General features: G+C 31.2%; 2 protein-coding genes across 2 annotated transcripts; one reads left to right on the forward strand and one right to left on the reverse strand.

Annotated features, from left to right (window-relative positions):
• Window positions 1-1332: 1332 nt before the first annotated feature.
• On the reverse strand, window positions 1333-4879 carry LOC111028092 (ATPase ASNA1 homolog). The gene is made up of 6 exons (XM_022306631.1): window positions 4580-4879; window positions 4344-4491; window positions 4129-4280; window positions 1799-2054; window positions 1535-1738; window positions 1333-1467 (listed from the first exon to the last, which is right to left on the reverse strand). The coding sequence occupies exons 1-6, from the start codon at window positions 4702-4704 to the stop codon at window positions 1333-1335; spliced, it is 1020 nt and encodes a 339-aa protein (XP_022162323.1). The 5' UTR covers window positions 4705-4879.
• A 3311-nt stretch (window positions 4880-8190) lies between these two features.
• LOC111028093 lies at window positions 8191-17648 on the forward strand. Its single transcript, XM_022306632.1, has 3 exons — window positions 8191-8245; window positions 16727-16924; window positions 17350-17648. Exons 1-3 carry the CDS (start codon window positions 8191-8193, stop codon window positions 17646-17648), a joined length of 552 nt encoding a protein of 183 aa, XP_022162324.1.
• The last annotated feature ends 2133 nt before the right edge of the window (window positions 17649-19781 follow it).

Consider the following 19781-nt stretch of genomic DNA (forward strand, 5'->3'; position numbering starts at 1 on the left):
TATTTGTTAATTGTCCATTCTTACGATAGTAGATGATCATTGCTTTTACTATAAATTTAGAGGTGTACATAATAAATGAAATATCTGTATTAATATCTATATAATATGTCTGTAATAATAAATATAAACATTTTTACAAGTCACTCTTATTAAAGGTTGATTAATTAAATCAATGATAAACTAGGTAGTTACTATTGGCACATTCTGGATTAAATTTATGGGGTTGCTATATTTATGTCGACTAATGTGGCTTCATGAGAAAATTCATGAGTACGCCATCATAAGAATAACTTTTTAAAGCTCCTGCAAAATACTTAATTTTTTTTATTGAAACAACCTCATCAACTAACAAAAATGAAGGTATAATGATTCAATTTTAAAAATTTAAAAATTTTTGATTTGGTAAAAAAGTTTATGTTGCATTGGTCATATTATATTCAACATCGTTAATAGTCTACACCCATCATACATTTACCTAAATTAAAAAGGGCTCTGATCAATGCAAAATAAATTCAAACATTTTTTAATCGGATCATTGAAAGTACTTACAATTTAGTCAAGCTTATAGCTAAATTATTACATTTTACACACTCTAAGAGAGGTTTATTATAATATTAGCAGATCAACAAAATTTCAAAATGATTTTTAATATATAAATAACTTCATAATTAATTATGAGAACAAAATCACAGTAATTTAGTAAGCAAACTTCTCCAGTAATACACCTTCTTGTTTAAAAAAAAATAGTAAACAATGAATGAATATAAAACCTTTATTTAATTGAACACACATAAAAAATTAAAAATGATTAAAATAATACTTTGATCGCAGTTCACAAGGTACGACCTTAACATCCACTTAGGAGACAAATTCCACTGGTCGTCCTTATAATGGAGTTTTGTTACAATTGACAATGATTATTTTGTGGCCTGTTCTAAACAGATAACTTGCTTTACAATTCTTAAATATCTATTATGGAATATCTATGACTGTGTAATACAAAAATACACTTAATTAAATACATTTAAATCATTATGATTAATAAAATATAATTTATAAGAAAATGGTTTACACCTATGTAGGGTATTTAGTTATAAAATCTTAAATACAGAAATGTCAAAAAATTATAAAATATGCAAAATTATTGAAGGTTATAAAAGAAAATGGCTTATATGTTAGGTACTTTGTCATAAAGCATATTTTGTTTTTTAAAACTTAAATCATCATCATTAATTATTATAATTAATTATGAGATATAATACAATAATGAGCATATTTTTATTGAAAATAATTTCAATTTAATTATTAATTATTGTATTAAAATAATGTTACTTAATCGGTATTACGGAAAAGATAATTTGGGCACATTAAATAGTTGGAAAACTCTGTTAAATCAGTAACACCTCTTACTTCCTTTTCTAACAATGGAACTTTAGTAACATGGATATCAAAATACAGATCATGTATCTAAAACAAAAGATAATAACAATAAATTATTTATGAAATTATTGTATTTATTATATTATATACTTACTTGTGTTAAATAGGTGCACTGTAATTTCTTTCTTCCACAACACATTTTACATTTGGGATTCGAAACTCCATTGGTCGTGCATAATTGATTAACAACAATATTATGGGTGTCAATTCCAAGTTTGTATAATTCTTGGAAAAGCCTTTCCGTTTCATACAATGACAAAAATTCAGCAATGCATACACCAATAAATGTGGTTTTATCCTAAAACAAATAGCATGAAATTTATTTTGAGGGTTTTAAAAATATTTAACAACTCCTTACTCGATTTTTGAATTGTTGATTAACAGTTTTAATGGTATCCAACAATTCTTCAATTTTTTGAGCAATATCATCTAGATTAATACCAGGTCCCAAAAGCATACTTAATCGATTTAGGTAAGGACTCATTCTTTCTTTAAATTCCAAAATTTTTCCTAAGGCTTTTTCCATCATCAAAGGGAATGTTAGCAGTCTTAGAGTATGTCCTGTAGGAGCTGTGTCAAATACAACCACCGAAAAATCCATACTCTTGACCAACCTAAAATCACACAAATATTGAAATATAATGGGTATGCTGTTTTAATAATTTACCACTACTCTAAAGTACAAATATACAATACAATTAAAAAAAATAATAATTTTATTTAGAATTCAAAAAATACTATATTCAAAAATCCATCCTGAGTATAACCAATTGTACACAAAAAAAGTTAATATTTTGTTTGAATCAGTTGTGATTGCTTATCGTAATCAGGGCTCTGGACTTATAGCACCTTAAATCATTAAAATAAGCGCTCAAAAAAGAGCTTAAAAAAAAAATTATGAGCACTCAAATAAGCATTTGAAAAACTTGAATTTGAGCAAAATTTTAATTAAAAAAATTGATTGAAACAAAATGATTAAGAAAAATGTTTAACTAAAAAATCAAAAAATATCAAAATAAATCTTGACAAATTTATCAAAACATTATTTGTATTTATCACACCTGTACGCCACGACGGTCAAATAATATTATTTTTATAAACTAATGAACATGAACTCAATTATATTAATTCCCCAAAATCCAGTTATATTTTGAGCCCTGGAATTTTTTTTTTAATACTGCCACGATACCGCGGATGACAGACTATGCAACAACATAGATAAAATAAAAATTATTTTTAATTTATAATCTATCATAAACAACATTGCTGGGAAACCTATGGTTGAAAATAATAAAGCTTTTTTAGAGCATATTAATTCAAAAATGTTTTAGTTTTTATGCTATATTTTATAGTTTTACATTTATATCATATTTAAAAATGTTATGCATATTTCAGTATTTTATAAAAAAAAATTATAAAAAACATTAATTTATATAAGATTTTATGACTGATTAGCTTAAGTGACTTTTCATACTTTTCATGTACACACATTCTACTTATTTTGATAAAAACCATTGTCCCAAAGGGGAGATACGATATTAGTTTCAAAGTAAACACTTATCCTACATTTGTTAATATTAAAATAAATAAATCATTTGGAAATACAATGATGTTATAACTGAATTCATAATTATATAATATTAAATAGGCACTATTATTGATTTCAGGAGTGCTCCTAACATATTTTTTTTGTACTTATTTGAATTTTTTGATGCATAACCTGGCATACACAAATCTTATGGTGTATTAATGTGTCATTGCATTAATCAAAAAAATTGTGCAACTAATGTTGTATTTGAATATTTGATAAAACATTATTTTCTATTCAGATACTTGGTTCTCAGTGATAAGGCTTTAAAAAGTCTAATAAGAATTTTATTTGGCTTGTTGTTTTATATTTAAAAATTTACGATTTCCTCTATTGTAATAACACAATATATTATGTCTCAAACATAATTAAAAGTAACATAAAATGTTATAATATTGATGTTTATAATTATTATATTAGTGTAAAATATATTGAATGTTTGCAATGGAATATACAGGAGTAAGGATCTAAGGTCTTAATGGTCTCCACTGGGAATTGTCTGGGATTTCTTCCTTCTACAAATAAAATGTTTACCATCATAATCAATATATAGAATAGATTTGTTGTTAATCATTTTTAATAGATATAAATCTTAGTTTCAGTATTTTTTTTACTTAATGAACCTCTGCAATAATAGTTATATCGACTATAACTATGTTTATTGTGACATAAAAAGGTTCTAGACTAGGTTAAATACAATAATCGTAGATTAAATTTGAGACCAATACATAAATTTCAACCAACTATATAAAAATTGTTTAGCAAAAAATAAGTGTAAAATTATTTTTATTTAAGTTTTGAAAAATTATAATATGTTTAATAGTATGACCTACCAGTATCAATTGTTTTACTATGTGGACTTGAATGTTGATTAATTTATTATTATTATTTAAAAAATTGTTATTTTCCAGATTATATACAAGATATAGGAGTTAAGATAAATTTAAAATAAGAATTTAAAACAATTTTAATGTTGTAATATCTGTGACTGAATATATCTTTGTTGTGAATACCCCCCCCCCCAGGTTTAATGATAAATCAGTGAAAATCCTAATCAAACTAAATATTGAGTATGTTATTGTTTGTTTGTATACACTTACTTCATTATTTGAGCATAACTCATTGACTCATCAATACCTGGAAATGCTGATACAATGGTTTTCATAATACTGTTACCTAGCCTTATTGTTTCAGATCCATTATCAGGTCCAAATAAAGTTTCGCTTTCACCATGAGTATCAGGGTCAACTTCCTAAGTAACAAATATAAACAATACATTTACAGTTATTCATATCCTATGTTCTAAAATGCTTACCATGGCAAATAAATTGTCCAAACCTTCAACTTTAGTAGGTACTTTGGTGAATCGTTGTCCAAAAGCATCAGATATGTTGTGTGCTGGATCAGTTGATAATAGTAGTACTGTTTCACGGACTTTAGCTAATTGAATGGCCAAACCACAACTGAAATGATAATTTAATAATAAGCACTAATAGCTGATTATAAAATAAGTAAAATTAATGATGCACTTTACTATAATACAATGTTTACCTGACAGTAGTTTTACCAACACCTCCTTTACCACCTACGAAAATCCATTTCAAACTTTCTTGCGCGATTATGTTTTGTAGATTACCTTCAATTTCAACTTCATCAATAAGGTCGTTAAGATCCATTTGTATAAATGTTAAGGAAATCAAAACGGTTTATAAAAAATGGATCGAATTATTTTTCTTAAAAAAGGCTGCAGGTCTAATGCGGAAAATAAATGAAACTCTTGAATGAAGAATTGAATAATAAATTTTACGTGAAAAAAGGGATCGCTGTTCCGTGAGTAGACCACTGACCAACTATTATCAGTTGTTACTTTTAACAAAGAACAAACCCGCTTTTAAGCAGCGTCACAAATGATGATTTTTTTGTTATCAACAAATACGTGGCAGATTGTTATTATATCACAAAATAAGGGACACTAACGCGATCTGGGTGCTCAGTGCTACCTTCAGCCACTTCATATGTTAAGTAACAACTACTAACCTTGAGATAACGAATAGCCCGCGCACGGGGGTAGCAGTCGGCAGACGCAGGATAATATTATGCTGCCATGAACTTTTTTTCAAGAAGCCACAGCTGCCAAATATTGAATTATGGCCCTCAGTACATTTTACTTCTATAAAACTATATTCAAGCAAAGTATTAACAATATAAAGTAAATTGACCGATGTCCACTCATCCGTAGCTCTAAAGTCTAAGTAAAAACTAACGGCTACATACGAACTGAATCCCAACTTCCAATAAACATTTTATGAACGTGACGTGTTCAGTTTTGAAGCATATACCAATTGAGCCCCCTAAAAATTTAAGGGATTTCATTGATTCCTCCAGACCGTGTTTTATACTAAGCGATAAGGTCGACTCCGCCATTGATTCCACCAATACAGGTAGTTTAAATAAAAATAAAATAGGTACTAAATACCTAAATTGTATAGATTAATACATATACATTATACGTACAAAATTATTCCTAAAGTTTATTAATCATAGTATTTATATCTGACTAATGATTAGACAATCTTTATAATTTCATATTTTATATCACAATTTATAACTTATGTTGAATATCAAAATAAATTCTAGAATATGTTTTAAAATGTAATTTCATGTTGTTTATTTTAATTGATTTAATTTGTTCAAACTCCAATAATGTAGGTACATGAGTAATGAAAAATTGAATTTTTTTCATAAGGTTTTAGGGCGTGAGACAGCAGTTGTCAATATTTGGCCCTGCTTTAGTTATGTTACGTATGTTACGTAACGTAAGTTGCGTTCGCAGTGCTCGGACATCCATTAAACTACGGTAAAATAAATTGCGCTGCATCAGTTGAATTATAAAACATATTTCTTTAGTCGTCATCTAGTTTCAAAACCACTTTTAAAAATACAATAAATTGTAAATGATTATAGGTATAAGGCAACGAATAGCATGTATTTGGCAACATTACTTATAAACACCTTTACTGTAGGAGCAAAAGTAATACGAATTGAGTGCCGGATGTAATTCATTCAATAAGGTTAGGTGACCCTGTTCTAGTCGAGTATTTATTGTTTGATCATTGTAAATTTCTTTTAAAAATGTCAAAAATAAATATAGAGAGTATTATATATTGTTGTGCCTATTCTACACAAGTACATAATTTATTAACCAAGAAAACTTCCAGCTGTTCAAACAAACGTAAACAATTTAGGATCATGGTGTATTATGTATAGGTTTTAGGTACACTGTACATAAACCATTTTAATAAGGTTGAATGATAATAATATCGCACCAACTGTGTATTATTATGGTCAATAGTCAATAAATATCGTCAAGAGGACGCTACCCTCCTATCGGTTGTCTCCGTCTAACAAGTACGTAAATATCAAATTTTACGCTCCTCAGATTATGTTAAGCTCCGTTAGTTCAAAATTGGAATGAATTGACCTGTTATTAAATTTAAAGGTAAGATTATAAACGAAGGCTTCTCTATAGGTCTATTTAATTTTAAATCGAGTTTTTAATTTTTTTTTAAATACACAAACAATTTACATTTTAAAGATATACTAGAAAATAAATATCTACCAATAATCTTGTGATCTGTCTTTGCAGATTAGGTTAATAAATAATAATGTATAAAATAGTCAAAATAATATTTGCCGGAACCCATTTTTTATGCGATGTAGAAAAAAAAAATTGAAATGCATCTAATTCGCAGCCTTGTTTATGAGTTACGAACATCTTACGAGAATTATAAATGTTTGGGGCTTCATACGTAGACTTTTCTTATCAACATTAGGATTTTACGAACAAACGAGTTTGAGGACCGCTGATGTACAGCATATAGTGGGTAAGGATCAGAAACCTTAAATGGTATGTGTAGTCACATAGCCCGGCATTTTTCCGTTAGAAGGCAAACCTTTTTTGGCCGCTCCCTGATTTTTGTACCCCCTATCACTCCTTTTCTAGTCACACAAAATATATTTAAAAAATATAGTTACTGCATTACCTGGGGACCCGGAAACTGGCCGGATGGTGAGTTGAGCTGAGTTCATGACGTCATGGTAACGCTCTCCGTGACGCACACATGTATAGGATGACCCCACCCATGAGACATATACATGTCAAAAAGTATAGCTTTTATGCCGATCACGGAGCTCGACGTCACGTCGTACACCGTAGTGAGTTTAGGTCCCGTACTACCAGGATCGTATGCATGCGACTAGTTGCTACTCGATATACCTTCGTTCGTCGGTTTCCACGTCGTAGGCGGCAGTTCACTCAACATCACGATCACAGCATAAGTTCCTGTTACAAATATTCCTATGTCGAACCCGATTTTATTTTATACAGTTTTTCCATCCCTTAGAAATATCCGATTGAGTTAATTCCGTCGAACTCGTTAGTATAGTACTAATATAGTATTCAGAATTCCGCAATTCCACTACTCTAACTATCGCCGACCTAATGCTAGATGACGGCGAGGTGGGCGACTTAGTGGCGACCTCACTATTCACAATGGATGACTATATTATTTTATATTAATTAATCATACTGGACAATTAGTGTGATAAGAATAATGTTATCAGGAATGACGTTTGGTTCCAAACAAATATATTTTAACACGGGATAGTAGAGGAAATATAATATTTTTGATTTACAAAAAATTTAAATCTTAAATGTCATACTTTGAGTTTTCATTTAACTGGAAAAAAAATTAAAATTTCAAACTTAAATAAGAGTTCAATTTCTTTTTTGTTAAATGCATTTTACACACTTATATGGTAGGATTTTTTTTTTTTGAATGTTTGGACTTTTTTATGGATTTACTGTTTATTTTTATAGTTTGATCATAAATTGCTATAGTATTGTTTTATATGAACAGTAATTTACAGTATTGTGATAAAAAAAATAGTAAAAATTTATAGGAAAAAATTATAAGAAAAAATTAAAATAAAATTGTTCCTATTCAATCCAGCCTTAAAATATTTTTGTTTAGGACCAATCTCCATGCCTGATATTGTTTTTTCTTATCAACACTAATAGCTCATAACATTATGTTAATATTTATAAATTCATAATCTGTATATATACTAGCTGATCCCATGCACTTCGTCACTCGTTAAAAATGACATCTCTGTATAAGAAATTTGATGGTGATAATGGGAGCAGTAAATTATCAGGTAGCTAGGTATAGACCTCGCTAGGTGCATACCTATACTACTATCTATATGATCATTTGAATAATAATATGTTTTATTCATATTTCAGTTTTTATTTCGATTGATGGACACACTCCGATGAGCGGCTGTAAGTGCAACTCAGTTTCCTTGGTAGACAATGTGCGAAGATTCGATTTGACGCATGCTTACTGTATGTTAAAACTTGGCAACGAAAAAACTAAAAAAAAATATATTAATTTCCACTAAAATATTAAGAAAATGAGTTATTAATTAAAATAAAAGTTGTGCATAATGTATATAATATATTTTATATAAATTATCCAACGACCCGGCAGGGTCGCGCTAAGTATAAAAAAAAACGCCTTAAAATGAACGCATCGGCAATCACAACGCGCGACAACTGCCGGGTATACTCGTAATTACAGGAAACATCGGAAATCACGAAAAAAAATAGTTGTCCATGCATACCTAATTTCTTGTAGAATAATTTAGTTTGACAATGCACCAATCTTATTGGAAATGTTCCGTAGAAGAGAATGCTGCACTTTTTAATCCGATCTGAACATTATAAATGGAGTTATAGCCAAATATATTATGAATTTTTATGGTAAAAAAAAGAAAATGTTATTCGATAATATCCCCTGCGGCCCGCATGAAGTTTCTCGCCCACTGAGGAAATACACAATATACGCACTGACCGTGCGTGCGTACTTTGTCACAGCGCTTGCGGCGGCGGTGTTTTCAGTTAATACGTAACGGCTCGCGTATATATTCAATTAATGGAAAAAAATAATTAAAACCTTAAATGTTTAATATATATAATAATACATTTATGACATTATAATATTTAATAATAATGATTACAACAACAACAACAATAATAATTATAATAATAACATAAAAAAAATTAGTAATATCCCAACAAAAACACTACGCCAAGCTACGTGTAAAAAAACGCTCAGTATAAAAAAAAATGTTAAAATTCACTGCTTATAAATTGAACTTAGCTGGTGACATTATTTAAAACTCATGAGAATTCATTTCGTATTGAGTATACATGTTATCTTTGAAAATGAGTGATACTAATTAAGTGTTATATAAATTAATTGTTGTAATAATTACTAATTAAGTGTTATAATTTTAAAGTCACCAGCTAAGTTCAATTTATAAGCAGTGAATTTTAACATAAATTATAATAATATATCTATTTCTATAAAGTTTAAATACATAGCTATAAAATGATATCACAACTTTTTGAGGTGGTTATTTTTTATACTGAGCGTTTTTTTTACACGTAATTTGGCGTAGTGGTTTTTGTTGGGGTAAATTGTACACGTTTATACACATATTTTATGGCAATGCGGGCCGCGGGTTTCCAGTAACCTGCAACCTGATTTTGTCGTCAGTCAAATTATGTGTTTTACTTGATATTGTGTATTTTTAACTTGTAACATTCCGAGTATAACAATGAATAATATATAATAGAATAGTTATTATAAAAATAATTCATAATTTATGATCACTTTTCAGTTAATGAACACTGAAGTAAGTATATTTACATTGCATATTCTTCACACGCAGGTATAATTAACATTTTTGAATTAATAAGTATTAATTTAATCTATATATATATAAAAATGGAGCCAAAAATGTATAACAATATATCAATTGTGAACGTCTGGGCCGATTTGGCTCAATTTTTTTTAATTATTCGTAATTTCCAGGAGAATGTTTTTACGAAAAAAATTTTGAAAAAACTTATTAACTACTTTAAAAAAAAAAAATCTTTTTGATGATTTATTTTTTGAGTTTCGGAATGTTTTTTCAAATTGAAAAAGCTACAGCAAGCTGTAGCTTATAAAATTGTCCATATGACATAATTAATCGTTAAAATAGGGCCCCCTGCCAACACCAAAAATAAGGATCAACATGGAGAAATATGTCGTGTATTGAATATTAGGTATTAATATTATGTTGCACTATATAAAGTTAAGTTTAAATTTTGTAATTTGATAATTTTCGTATCGATTTTATTCCGTTCGATTTTATTTATATATAAATACGGCTATAGCCGTAGTATTATCTTTACATAGAAGATAGAACGCAATAGTCGATAGTAGAGATAAAATTTAGGTTTTATCTATATCAGCAGTTCTTAACCTGTGATCCGCGGCCCCCTGGGGGTCCACAAAACTCATGTCGGGGGTCCGCGACAGCCTTACCACCTAACATAAGTTAATACGTGACAAAAGTGCATTATTACAATATTTTTGGATTATTATTTTTGTTTCATATATAATTATAATCTTATATAAATGTGTATATTTTGCTATGTCTACTTCTATAATTTGTAATATAAAATAGTTATTATAATTTTGGTTGTGATAACTTGATATGTTTTGTAAAAAATGGTATTTGACAAAAAATTGGTAGGGGGTTCGCGATTTCTAAAAATATTTCATCAGGGGTCCGTGTTCTACAAAAGGTTAAGAACCACTGATCTATATGATATACGATTATTCGATTATTACGACTTCATTTTCCATTTTCCGTTGTTGGCGTTACCAGAAGAACTGCTCGAGTACAATTGTATAGTTTATTTTATTTTACTAATCTAACAAGACACAATCCTGGATGGTTTATAGATTCACAATTGGATCCGATAGGTCCGACCCGGGGAGTTGCTCAAACAGAGATTTTAAAATTTACGAAGAAAATATTTGTTTATATACGGTTGCTATTGGTTATAGGAGAAATATAAATATGCTTAGTAGAAATGGTTATTTTTTTTTTGTTTCTTAGTTGCCTGTAGTGGTTCATCAGGCGTATCAGGTAATCAGGTATAAGCATTGCATACAATTGAATCCGAGTTATGTTGTCATTTATTTTGCTGTGAATAGTGTATATACTATATAGGTACCTATAATAATAATGTCACAAGCGATATTTTGCAGACGCATATGATGATCTCATATTGAAAACTATACCCTTATTGCCGTTTTTACTTTTTACTCGAATTCAGCTATGAATCATATTATACTAAATGTAATTATGATTTTTTAAATTATATAACATGTTTTTGTGCTCAAAATCTTACCGGCTCCGACGTCCTTAATGGATTGCAAACATACAATTATTTTAACCAAAATGTACCAACCTTTAGTCAATCATACCGACGGGCCTGATAACGTGACAAGACTTCTAAAAACAGATTTGAATTCGTTAATATGTCTACTTAAGATCAATCACAGGCCACTCTTTTTTAAAATGTTGTTCCTAAACTCCTACACATTTTGTCTTAGTATTTAAAATTAACGTAATTTTATAACACGATTATTCGAAACTTAGATTAAATATCTTAAAATGGTGCATGACCAAACTCGAGTAGACATAATAACTAGAAGTTTTCAGAAATCTTATCACTTTAACAAGTCCATCGGTAGGATTGACAAAAAGTGCATACAAATGAGCATAATATATTTAGTTTACCGTTCACACTCGCGTCGAGGTGGTGCCTTGTATGTGAGCTTGAAGGAGTGTTCCACTATTTTATTTACACACAGTCACACACACACACTAATGATCTCTAAAACGCGCCTATTTACTAGACCCGCATGCATATAATTGTCTAAATGAGAATGATGATTAACTTATAAGATTGTTAAAGAGTAAGTTTTAGTATGCAGTATGGAGTAGCCAAAATTTATGAACTGGGGGAATTGTTAAGTCCCACTTAAAAATCTCCACTAAACTCTCCTTCACTGGATTTTTTTTGTGAAATCATGTTTTAAGTATAATATTATAATATAGGCTAAAATAAACACGAATATCATGTTATATAGTCGAAATAGATGCGTGAATTGTTTTCTGTTGTCGTACATTTTTACAGCATATTTTTTCTACGTGTGTATTCGAGATCTATACATTTTTATTTACAACTGTTCACGGTATACGCTATTGTACTTATATTGCTGGAAACTAACAAAGAAGATTTCGTAGTAATGCAGATGGCACGTTCGTGTGTTAGTACCTGCAGATAATCCAGAAAAAGGTCTCCACAGAGACAGTTGCAGCATCCGGTATAATGCGCAGTAAATATTTTCTGTGGTAGGTACCTCATCGAGTACAGTCCACATTTTTAACAACTCGATTTAGCACAGAAAAAATATTGTTATTGTATGCGACGTAGTTAATTTTTTGGCCTCAGCAGTCCGTCTACAAATTGTACACTACAATAGTTTTTCCTAACTTTTTTACCACCACGGACCACTTCGACAATATTTTATAGATCGCGGACCACCTCAATTCTACGAAAACAAGGAAGACCTTTTTTTTGTTGCTTATTAACTAGTATAATACGGTTCCTCAATAAGTCGTAATATTTTTCTTTTTTTAAAAATATAAAGAAAAAATCTTTGGTTCCGCGGACCACCTATGACCGGCCCACGGACCACCGGTTGGGAAACATAGGTCTACAAAGTCCGATATCTTATATAACGAGTGTCGAGTATTGAAGTATATCATACAGTAGTAAGTTAATCACCCCGTATCATATCGGATCACCTTATAGAGCATAGGCTAGCAAAATTAAATTATGTAAGCTTGGCACCAAGACGTGTATATACTCGTAATTATGAGTAACTGTAATATGCATACAGTAATGATTAAATGTATACATTTTTTATATGTAAAAAAAACTGGTAGATTACACCCTTCTACAAAAAATTGATCAAAGGTTTATGATTTGACGTTAACACATTTTTATAAACATCATTTTTTAATTACAATATGTATATATTGTGTATAGTGTATAGAATCATTATCCGTTAGAATCATTTGTAAATATTATTATTATTATCTTACTTATAATTTAGCTACTACAACTATTTAGCACTTGATAACATTAAGTAAAATACAATTTTTTCTTCTTTAAGACACAACAATGTGTGTTGATTTAAGAATTTCATTTTGAGTAAGCAAAAACTACACACAGGCGAAGCCAGTGGTGTTCCTGTGAAACATTTTTGGGTGGAGGGGGCATAAATGAATAACACAATTTTTCATGTTAATTATTTACATTTTTTAAGCTGGACAATGAATTTGCATTATGAGATCAAAAACTTATCGGCCCCCCCCCCCCCAACAGGAACGCCACTGGGTGAAGCCGAGTAATTCAGCCAATTAAACAAAAAGAAGTTTCTTAAGCAATATACTGGCGCACTAAGAAAGGATTTTTCAAAACTCGACCTCTAAGGGGTTTAGAGAGGGAGTTTTTTATATAGCTATAGAATTCATGGGCAACGCCGTACATAATAAATAAAATGAGATCTATAAGACAGATTATATTCATACGCTAACCTACCATATGATAACAATTATACTAAAATAATATTAATATAATATCTACAAAATAATACAAATTAAATTTGAATTGTAATTTTATACAGGTATTTCAAATAATATTTAAAACACAACTAGGTATGTAAGTATATTCAAACAATAATTTTTATTCGGAAAAATTATTTTTCTCCGATTCGGTGGCAGAATCGATAGTTCGTTTTTAGACTACATGTAGGTACTAGCGGAATCGATGCTGGTAAAATCGATTTACCATATACCTATAGGTAGTGTAAAAAGATCAGGCGGAATCTATAAAATTCGATTCAGAACATACAATTTGCGATATTGTGCGTTTACAAAGATACCCCATATGACCAGGGGCAAGACATGCGAATTGGTGCACAAATTCACATGCGCACACATAGTAGAGGCATACCAACCCCCACCCCTCACGATCGACTGTAATAAAAATGATCGCTGCACTGGGATCACCGTCAGTAACGTGATATCGTCCGGCAACTATAGTGTAAACCGACAATTATTCATCTTTACCCATTAATCGTCATCAGGAAGGTTATTTCGTACCAGAGCAAAGATCAAACCATGTTCACCACCAAAACATACGTACACGGACTGATCGTCACCGTACTGCTGATCGGTGCCAGCCAAGGCATAGGTATCGTATATTGATATATATTTTATTTTAAGATATTTTATTTGATGATTAGCTTAATAATAATTAATTAATTACCTTTGTATAATAAAAAGTACTAACGAAAATACAAAAGTTTATACATCTTCCATTTTTTTATTGTCTGAGAAGAATTTCCGTATTTTTTAGTATTTTTCAGAATAATAATAATATGTGCTCGAGACGGTACAAGGTTAGGTTATATATATAATACATTTTTTAATGATTGTTTTTTTTTTTAAACAAAAATCATCTATATCTATATTCATTAAAGATAAATAATAAATAATATATATATCTACTATTATACTACATTGCAGTAGCTAAGTTAGTTACATTTAGAGTTGAATTATTTTCCGATTACTTGGTTTGACGGAAGCCCCTGTAGTTTCATATTGCGCATCATGTCGTCGACAGCAGTTTGCTTCTGCTGCGGATACGGGTATGGGTTAAGCACGATTGGTGATGGGTCTAAAAAAATTTTTTTTTTTTTTTTAATGGCAAAATTTCGTGTTCAATTAGTTTGGTGCGTCCTACTTTTTCGCTGAATCCTACCGCGTATTTGTTTAATACTTCGGTGAGTTTCGCGCGTGTTTCGGCGTCGTTCTCAAATTCTGATTGTGATAAGTCGAGACTAGCGGCGGGTGGTTGTGACTTATCTTTCCAGCATGTCGACGTACGAATGTGCCTACCTATATGAATTGTGTGTGGGGCGTAATCCGAAGAGACTTCGTTATCGACAAGGGAGTCGTGTTCTAGTAACGCGTCTCAATACAAATTGTCTAGAATATAGTTGCTTGAAATTGTATATCGAGTGCACCTATCCTAGCTTCGAATGTGGCGGTGCCACTGGTTATCGCAGTGTGACCATCCGCCATCCGAACTGTGTGTGTTAGTCGGTGAGGGAAGGGGGGGGGGTTGTTTCTCCGTATTTACGGGCTACCGTCAGATGTACGTACGATTTTTGCGCTTGCGAATCTAATAAAGTGGTTACGAAGCCTGACGGGAATCCTAACCGCAGGGGTCGGAATTTTGTCCGGGCGTGTTCGTCTGACATTATTAGTGGTATTGCGAACATGTGAGCGGGGCAACTAGTTCTGAACCGCGACCCGAACTGTTTGGTTGACGGTGTTAACCGCCATGACCACACTGTCCCTATCGGTTGCCTCTGTGCTCACCTGATGCTCTACGCGCGCAGTCTGACCTAAAGCAAAGGTGTGCGAAGTGTGTGTACTTGCGCCCCCGTCACCTGTGCAGGTGAACACCCGTGTCTCTGTTGCCTTTGTCCCTACACCTGCGGCTGCCCCATGAGCCGGTTGTTGGTGAACACACGTGTCACCGGTGAGGTGGGTGTGATCGGTGGTGGTGTAGGTTGAGAGTCTGTAGACGGCTGTTGATAGATGTGGTGACGGACAAAATGTTTATAGTTGGTTGTTTGTGTTGAACTATCGAACTACGCGCGTGGTGATTGCGTAATTTTTTTCCGCCTGTACTACCAAATTTGGATTGAGTTGGGTGTGGGTGGATGAGTCGATGCGAGGGACTAGTCCCGTTCGACTCCCCCTCCGTCTCCCGACCTGGTAGGTCTATGAGGGCACTTGCTGTGCCAATGGAGCTCCCCACAATATTTGCACGGCAACGGTGGTTATTCCGACGAACTAGTAAAAACTTTTTTTTGACCGGGATAGCTTTTTGTGGGGGTCCCCTAATTTTTTGGGTTTGAGAGTCCATTGTTTATAGGGGGAGGGGCTGGTTGGTGACGTCCGTTACCGGGTCCAACATGATGCGACGCAGCTCGCCGAACGTTAGTGGTCGGCGTAGGCGTATATGCGTACAGAAATTGTCGAGCGTTAACCCGGCGATAATACCTACCGATTCCGATTCAGATAGGTCAGTATTTACGGGACGTGCTAGCTGGTTTTTAATGAGCACAAATTCCGTTAGCGATTGTGCGTGTTATTTTGTCGTGTATTGTGGTAACAGAATACAGCCGAAACAGTTTTATAGAGTAACATGAAAAAATAAATGGTATTCGAATTCGATTGCGTCGACGTGGTAGTATAATGCGTATCGTACGACTGCAAATCTTAGAGAGCGAGGCGATCGCCGGCGGGGCCGGTACTTGTCCAGCGACTCATCTTTCCCGTCCCCTCCTGGTGCCTTTGCGCCGCGGAGGGAGAGTCAACAAGTCGCATTGTCATAACCCGTGGTGGTGGACGGTGGTTCACGAGAGCGTAGGCCGGTCGCTGCAGTGCCTGTACTTCGTACTGGCTGCCGTTGCGTACCGTGTCATTACTATCAATTGAAATACAAGTACTTTTCAACGTTTTATGGGCTTTTGGTGATCACAATATTTTTAATTCAATATATGGGCTTATAATGTTTACCTCTTAAGACTTAAGAGGTATTACAAATATATTAATAATTTATTTCAATTTATTTTTTTTAAGAAAAATTATGTCAACGACCAAATACAACAAAGGAATGCTATGCTTCGGAGTCTTATATCGAAGGCTGGGAAAATACGGGGTGGTTTTATGAACCGAAAATGAGAGTGTGCCTACCTTTCTTCACTCGGGATGGCTGGCATGTTTGCCCCCAAAACTATAACGTGCCAAATACCAGAGAAATATGCGAATTCAAATGCGGTAAGTTACGTGACGATGTTTGTTTATTTGTCTGTGTAATGTTAGGGGGGGGGGAAGGGAGAAAGTTAAATATATATTCCATTTGCTTGCTATTTATATTTCGGGATTCGATCACTGCGAAAAAATTATGTAACTTTTATTTTTAGGCTTATTAAGAATCTCTTAGAGGATGGTACACTCGCATGTGTTGTTTCCATCTTACAATTGTACAGCATAGCCAAAACTTTTTTCTGCGGCAACTATACTCCCTTTGTGTTTATAGTAGAATTAATAAAATTCCTTAATGCAAAGGGAAGAACTATATCTATGTTGTTAACTTATTTTTTCGATAGCACTAAGGCCACTAACCAACAATTTTTAAAAACGATCTACACGATTTTATCGACTAACACTATTTATGTACTGAATTTGTTTTGCTTTTATAGGTCAATCGTGTGAGATGATAAATGGTTCTACGGGCATTTGCATGCACAGTGAAATATGCCAAGTATATTATTACTCTCAGTACAGATACCCCCATTATAGTTCATGCGGTGATATGCGCATAAATTGCTGTCCACAAATAACCGACAAGAGATTGTTCCAATATAGTGATCCTACGAAAGACCCTGATGGTATTCTTATCAGTGCAAGACTCAAAACCAATCATCCATCGAGCGCCCAACCAATATATTATAGCTACCATCTTCCAATTGTACATTTGGATGGAAAACTCTACAAGTAGTAATCGTATTCGTACCAGTTGCATTGTTTTTCAGTGTAACGAATAGTTACTTAAGTATTTTCTTTAATTAATAATATCACTATAATTATTATCATTACTTTATATTACACCATTAATAAAAATTTATGTAAATTTGTATCACTCATAATAAACTATTTTTAAGCATAACGACTATTAAGCATTTAGGTAGGTACCTATGTATTATTTTTTTTTTATGATAATGTTGATGTGTTATCAATATCTAAATATTAAACTTTTTAACATACTTTTTTACATCATTGATTATTAGTATCTATATTCAACACATTTTTTGGATGTATATTTTTTTTTTAAAAATTAGGTAGGTACCTATATAATAATAAATCAATTAAATAATAATGTTGACATTTAGTTATTTTATTACCCTCAGCTAATTATTTTCCTTTTAAAATAATATATTTGTTTCAAAGTCGTATAATTTAAAAAGTTAATACAATCGGTAATTGTATATGAGCTCAATGACCTAACTTAACATATAGTTGATCCAAAATGAAAAAAAAATGTCTCTTGGATATTATAAGATTATTCATATTATTTTACTTAATTTATGATTGGTATTTTGTATTTCTGAAATGTCTAGATTTTATTTTTCTAGACTTTTGAGAAATCTCTAAAACAAAAGTTAAAAAAAAAAAACTTTTATTTTATGAATTAGTTTCTCGTTTTGTTTATTACAAATCTTTATATTTTGTGAAATAGGTATTTTAGAAGGTTTTTTTATTGTTTCTAACTATTAGTGAATGACTATTATAGTATAGGTACTAGGTAGGCACTCGAGTACTAGTTATATTGTTTTATAATTTATTTTAGGACTTGATGATGATTATCAGTTCATTAACGTCGATAAAATGTAAGTAGCATATTCAGAATCAACATTTAGGCGTGAATAATATATGAATACATAAAAATATAAAAATATATTTGTAGCTTGAAAGGCTAGAGCTTAATATTTGTATAAGCTCTGTAAAATCAACGTATATAGTACTATACATCAATTAAACACAACATTAATAATTTTTTTATACAGTACAAACTGTTAAAAACTCTATAAATACACAATCTTTGTCTTCTTTTTTTATGTTAAAATATAACACAATTAATGTACAATCAAATGTGATGACGTTGAAGTTTGAACAAAATTGGATGTTTGACCCAACGCAAATACAGGTAAAATGCACAGGAAATATGTAAACCTAACATGTAGGAACCACGAAACTCTTTAAAATCATGTTCACGTAAGAGTTATGAAATTAGTTTGAAGTGGGTCTGCGTTTTAGAGTTATACATTTGTAATACAAGTAAATTATATGCAATTTGTAAATGCCAACATTTATCCACGTCTTATTTTATTAATATATTTTCAAAGTTAAAAAAATTTTTTAAAAATATTTACCTATATAGGCTAATATCTCCCTAGGTCCTAAGATGATTATTTCTCATGTTATTTTTTTACCTTCTATATAAGCAATAGATTTTGAACATTTGTTTTAGCTGTACAATAAATTATTATTGAAATAATTAAATTATAGGTTGGCGTTTTAACTAATATACAAAATTATTCATGCTTTACAAATTACAATTGTTGTTTATTGTGTAAGCTGTTGGTGTTTCTACTAGGACTACAGATTTAATGGTTCTATCTCCCACCAAACAGTTTTTTTCTAAGTTGTACATTTATAAGACAGCGACTACACATGCAGATGTAGTGTTCTCTTAAGCCACCCTCACATTATTCTGTCACCTCTAACAACTTTTTTTTTTGACACCGATAATTTTTGTATTTTTTAATTCATTTTAACAATAGACATTTGACAATCAATGCAAATTGAAAAACTATATAGGAATAATTGAAAAAATTTGTTCGAAAAAAATTATAAAATGAATAAACAATTAACAATTATAAACATTTAACCCACAACAATTATTAATATTTAACTATTAAAATATGTTTGTGTTACTGTTTATCGTATGAAAATATAATAACATAAGTCACTAATCCAGCCGTTTATTGAAAACTTTTTCTATGTATTTCGAGAAAAAATAATAAAAAATATTATTTATTTTATTTACTTTTCTTGCAATGCGCGTGATTAA

This window comes from Myzus persicae, unplaced genomic scaffold, assembly GCF_001856785.1.
Source record: "Myzus persicae strain clone G006 unplaced genomic scaffold, MPER_G0061.0, whole genome shotgun sequence".
NCBI classification, from domain to species: domain Eukaryota; kingdom Metazoa; phylum Arthropoda; class Insecta; order Hemiptera; family Aphididae; genus Myzus; species Myzus persicae.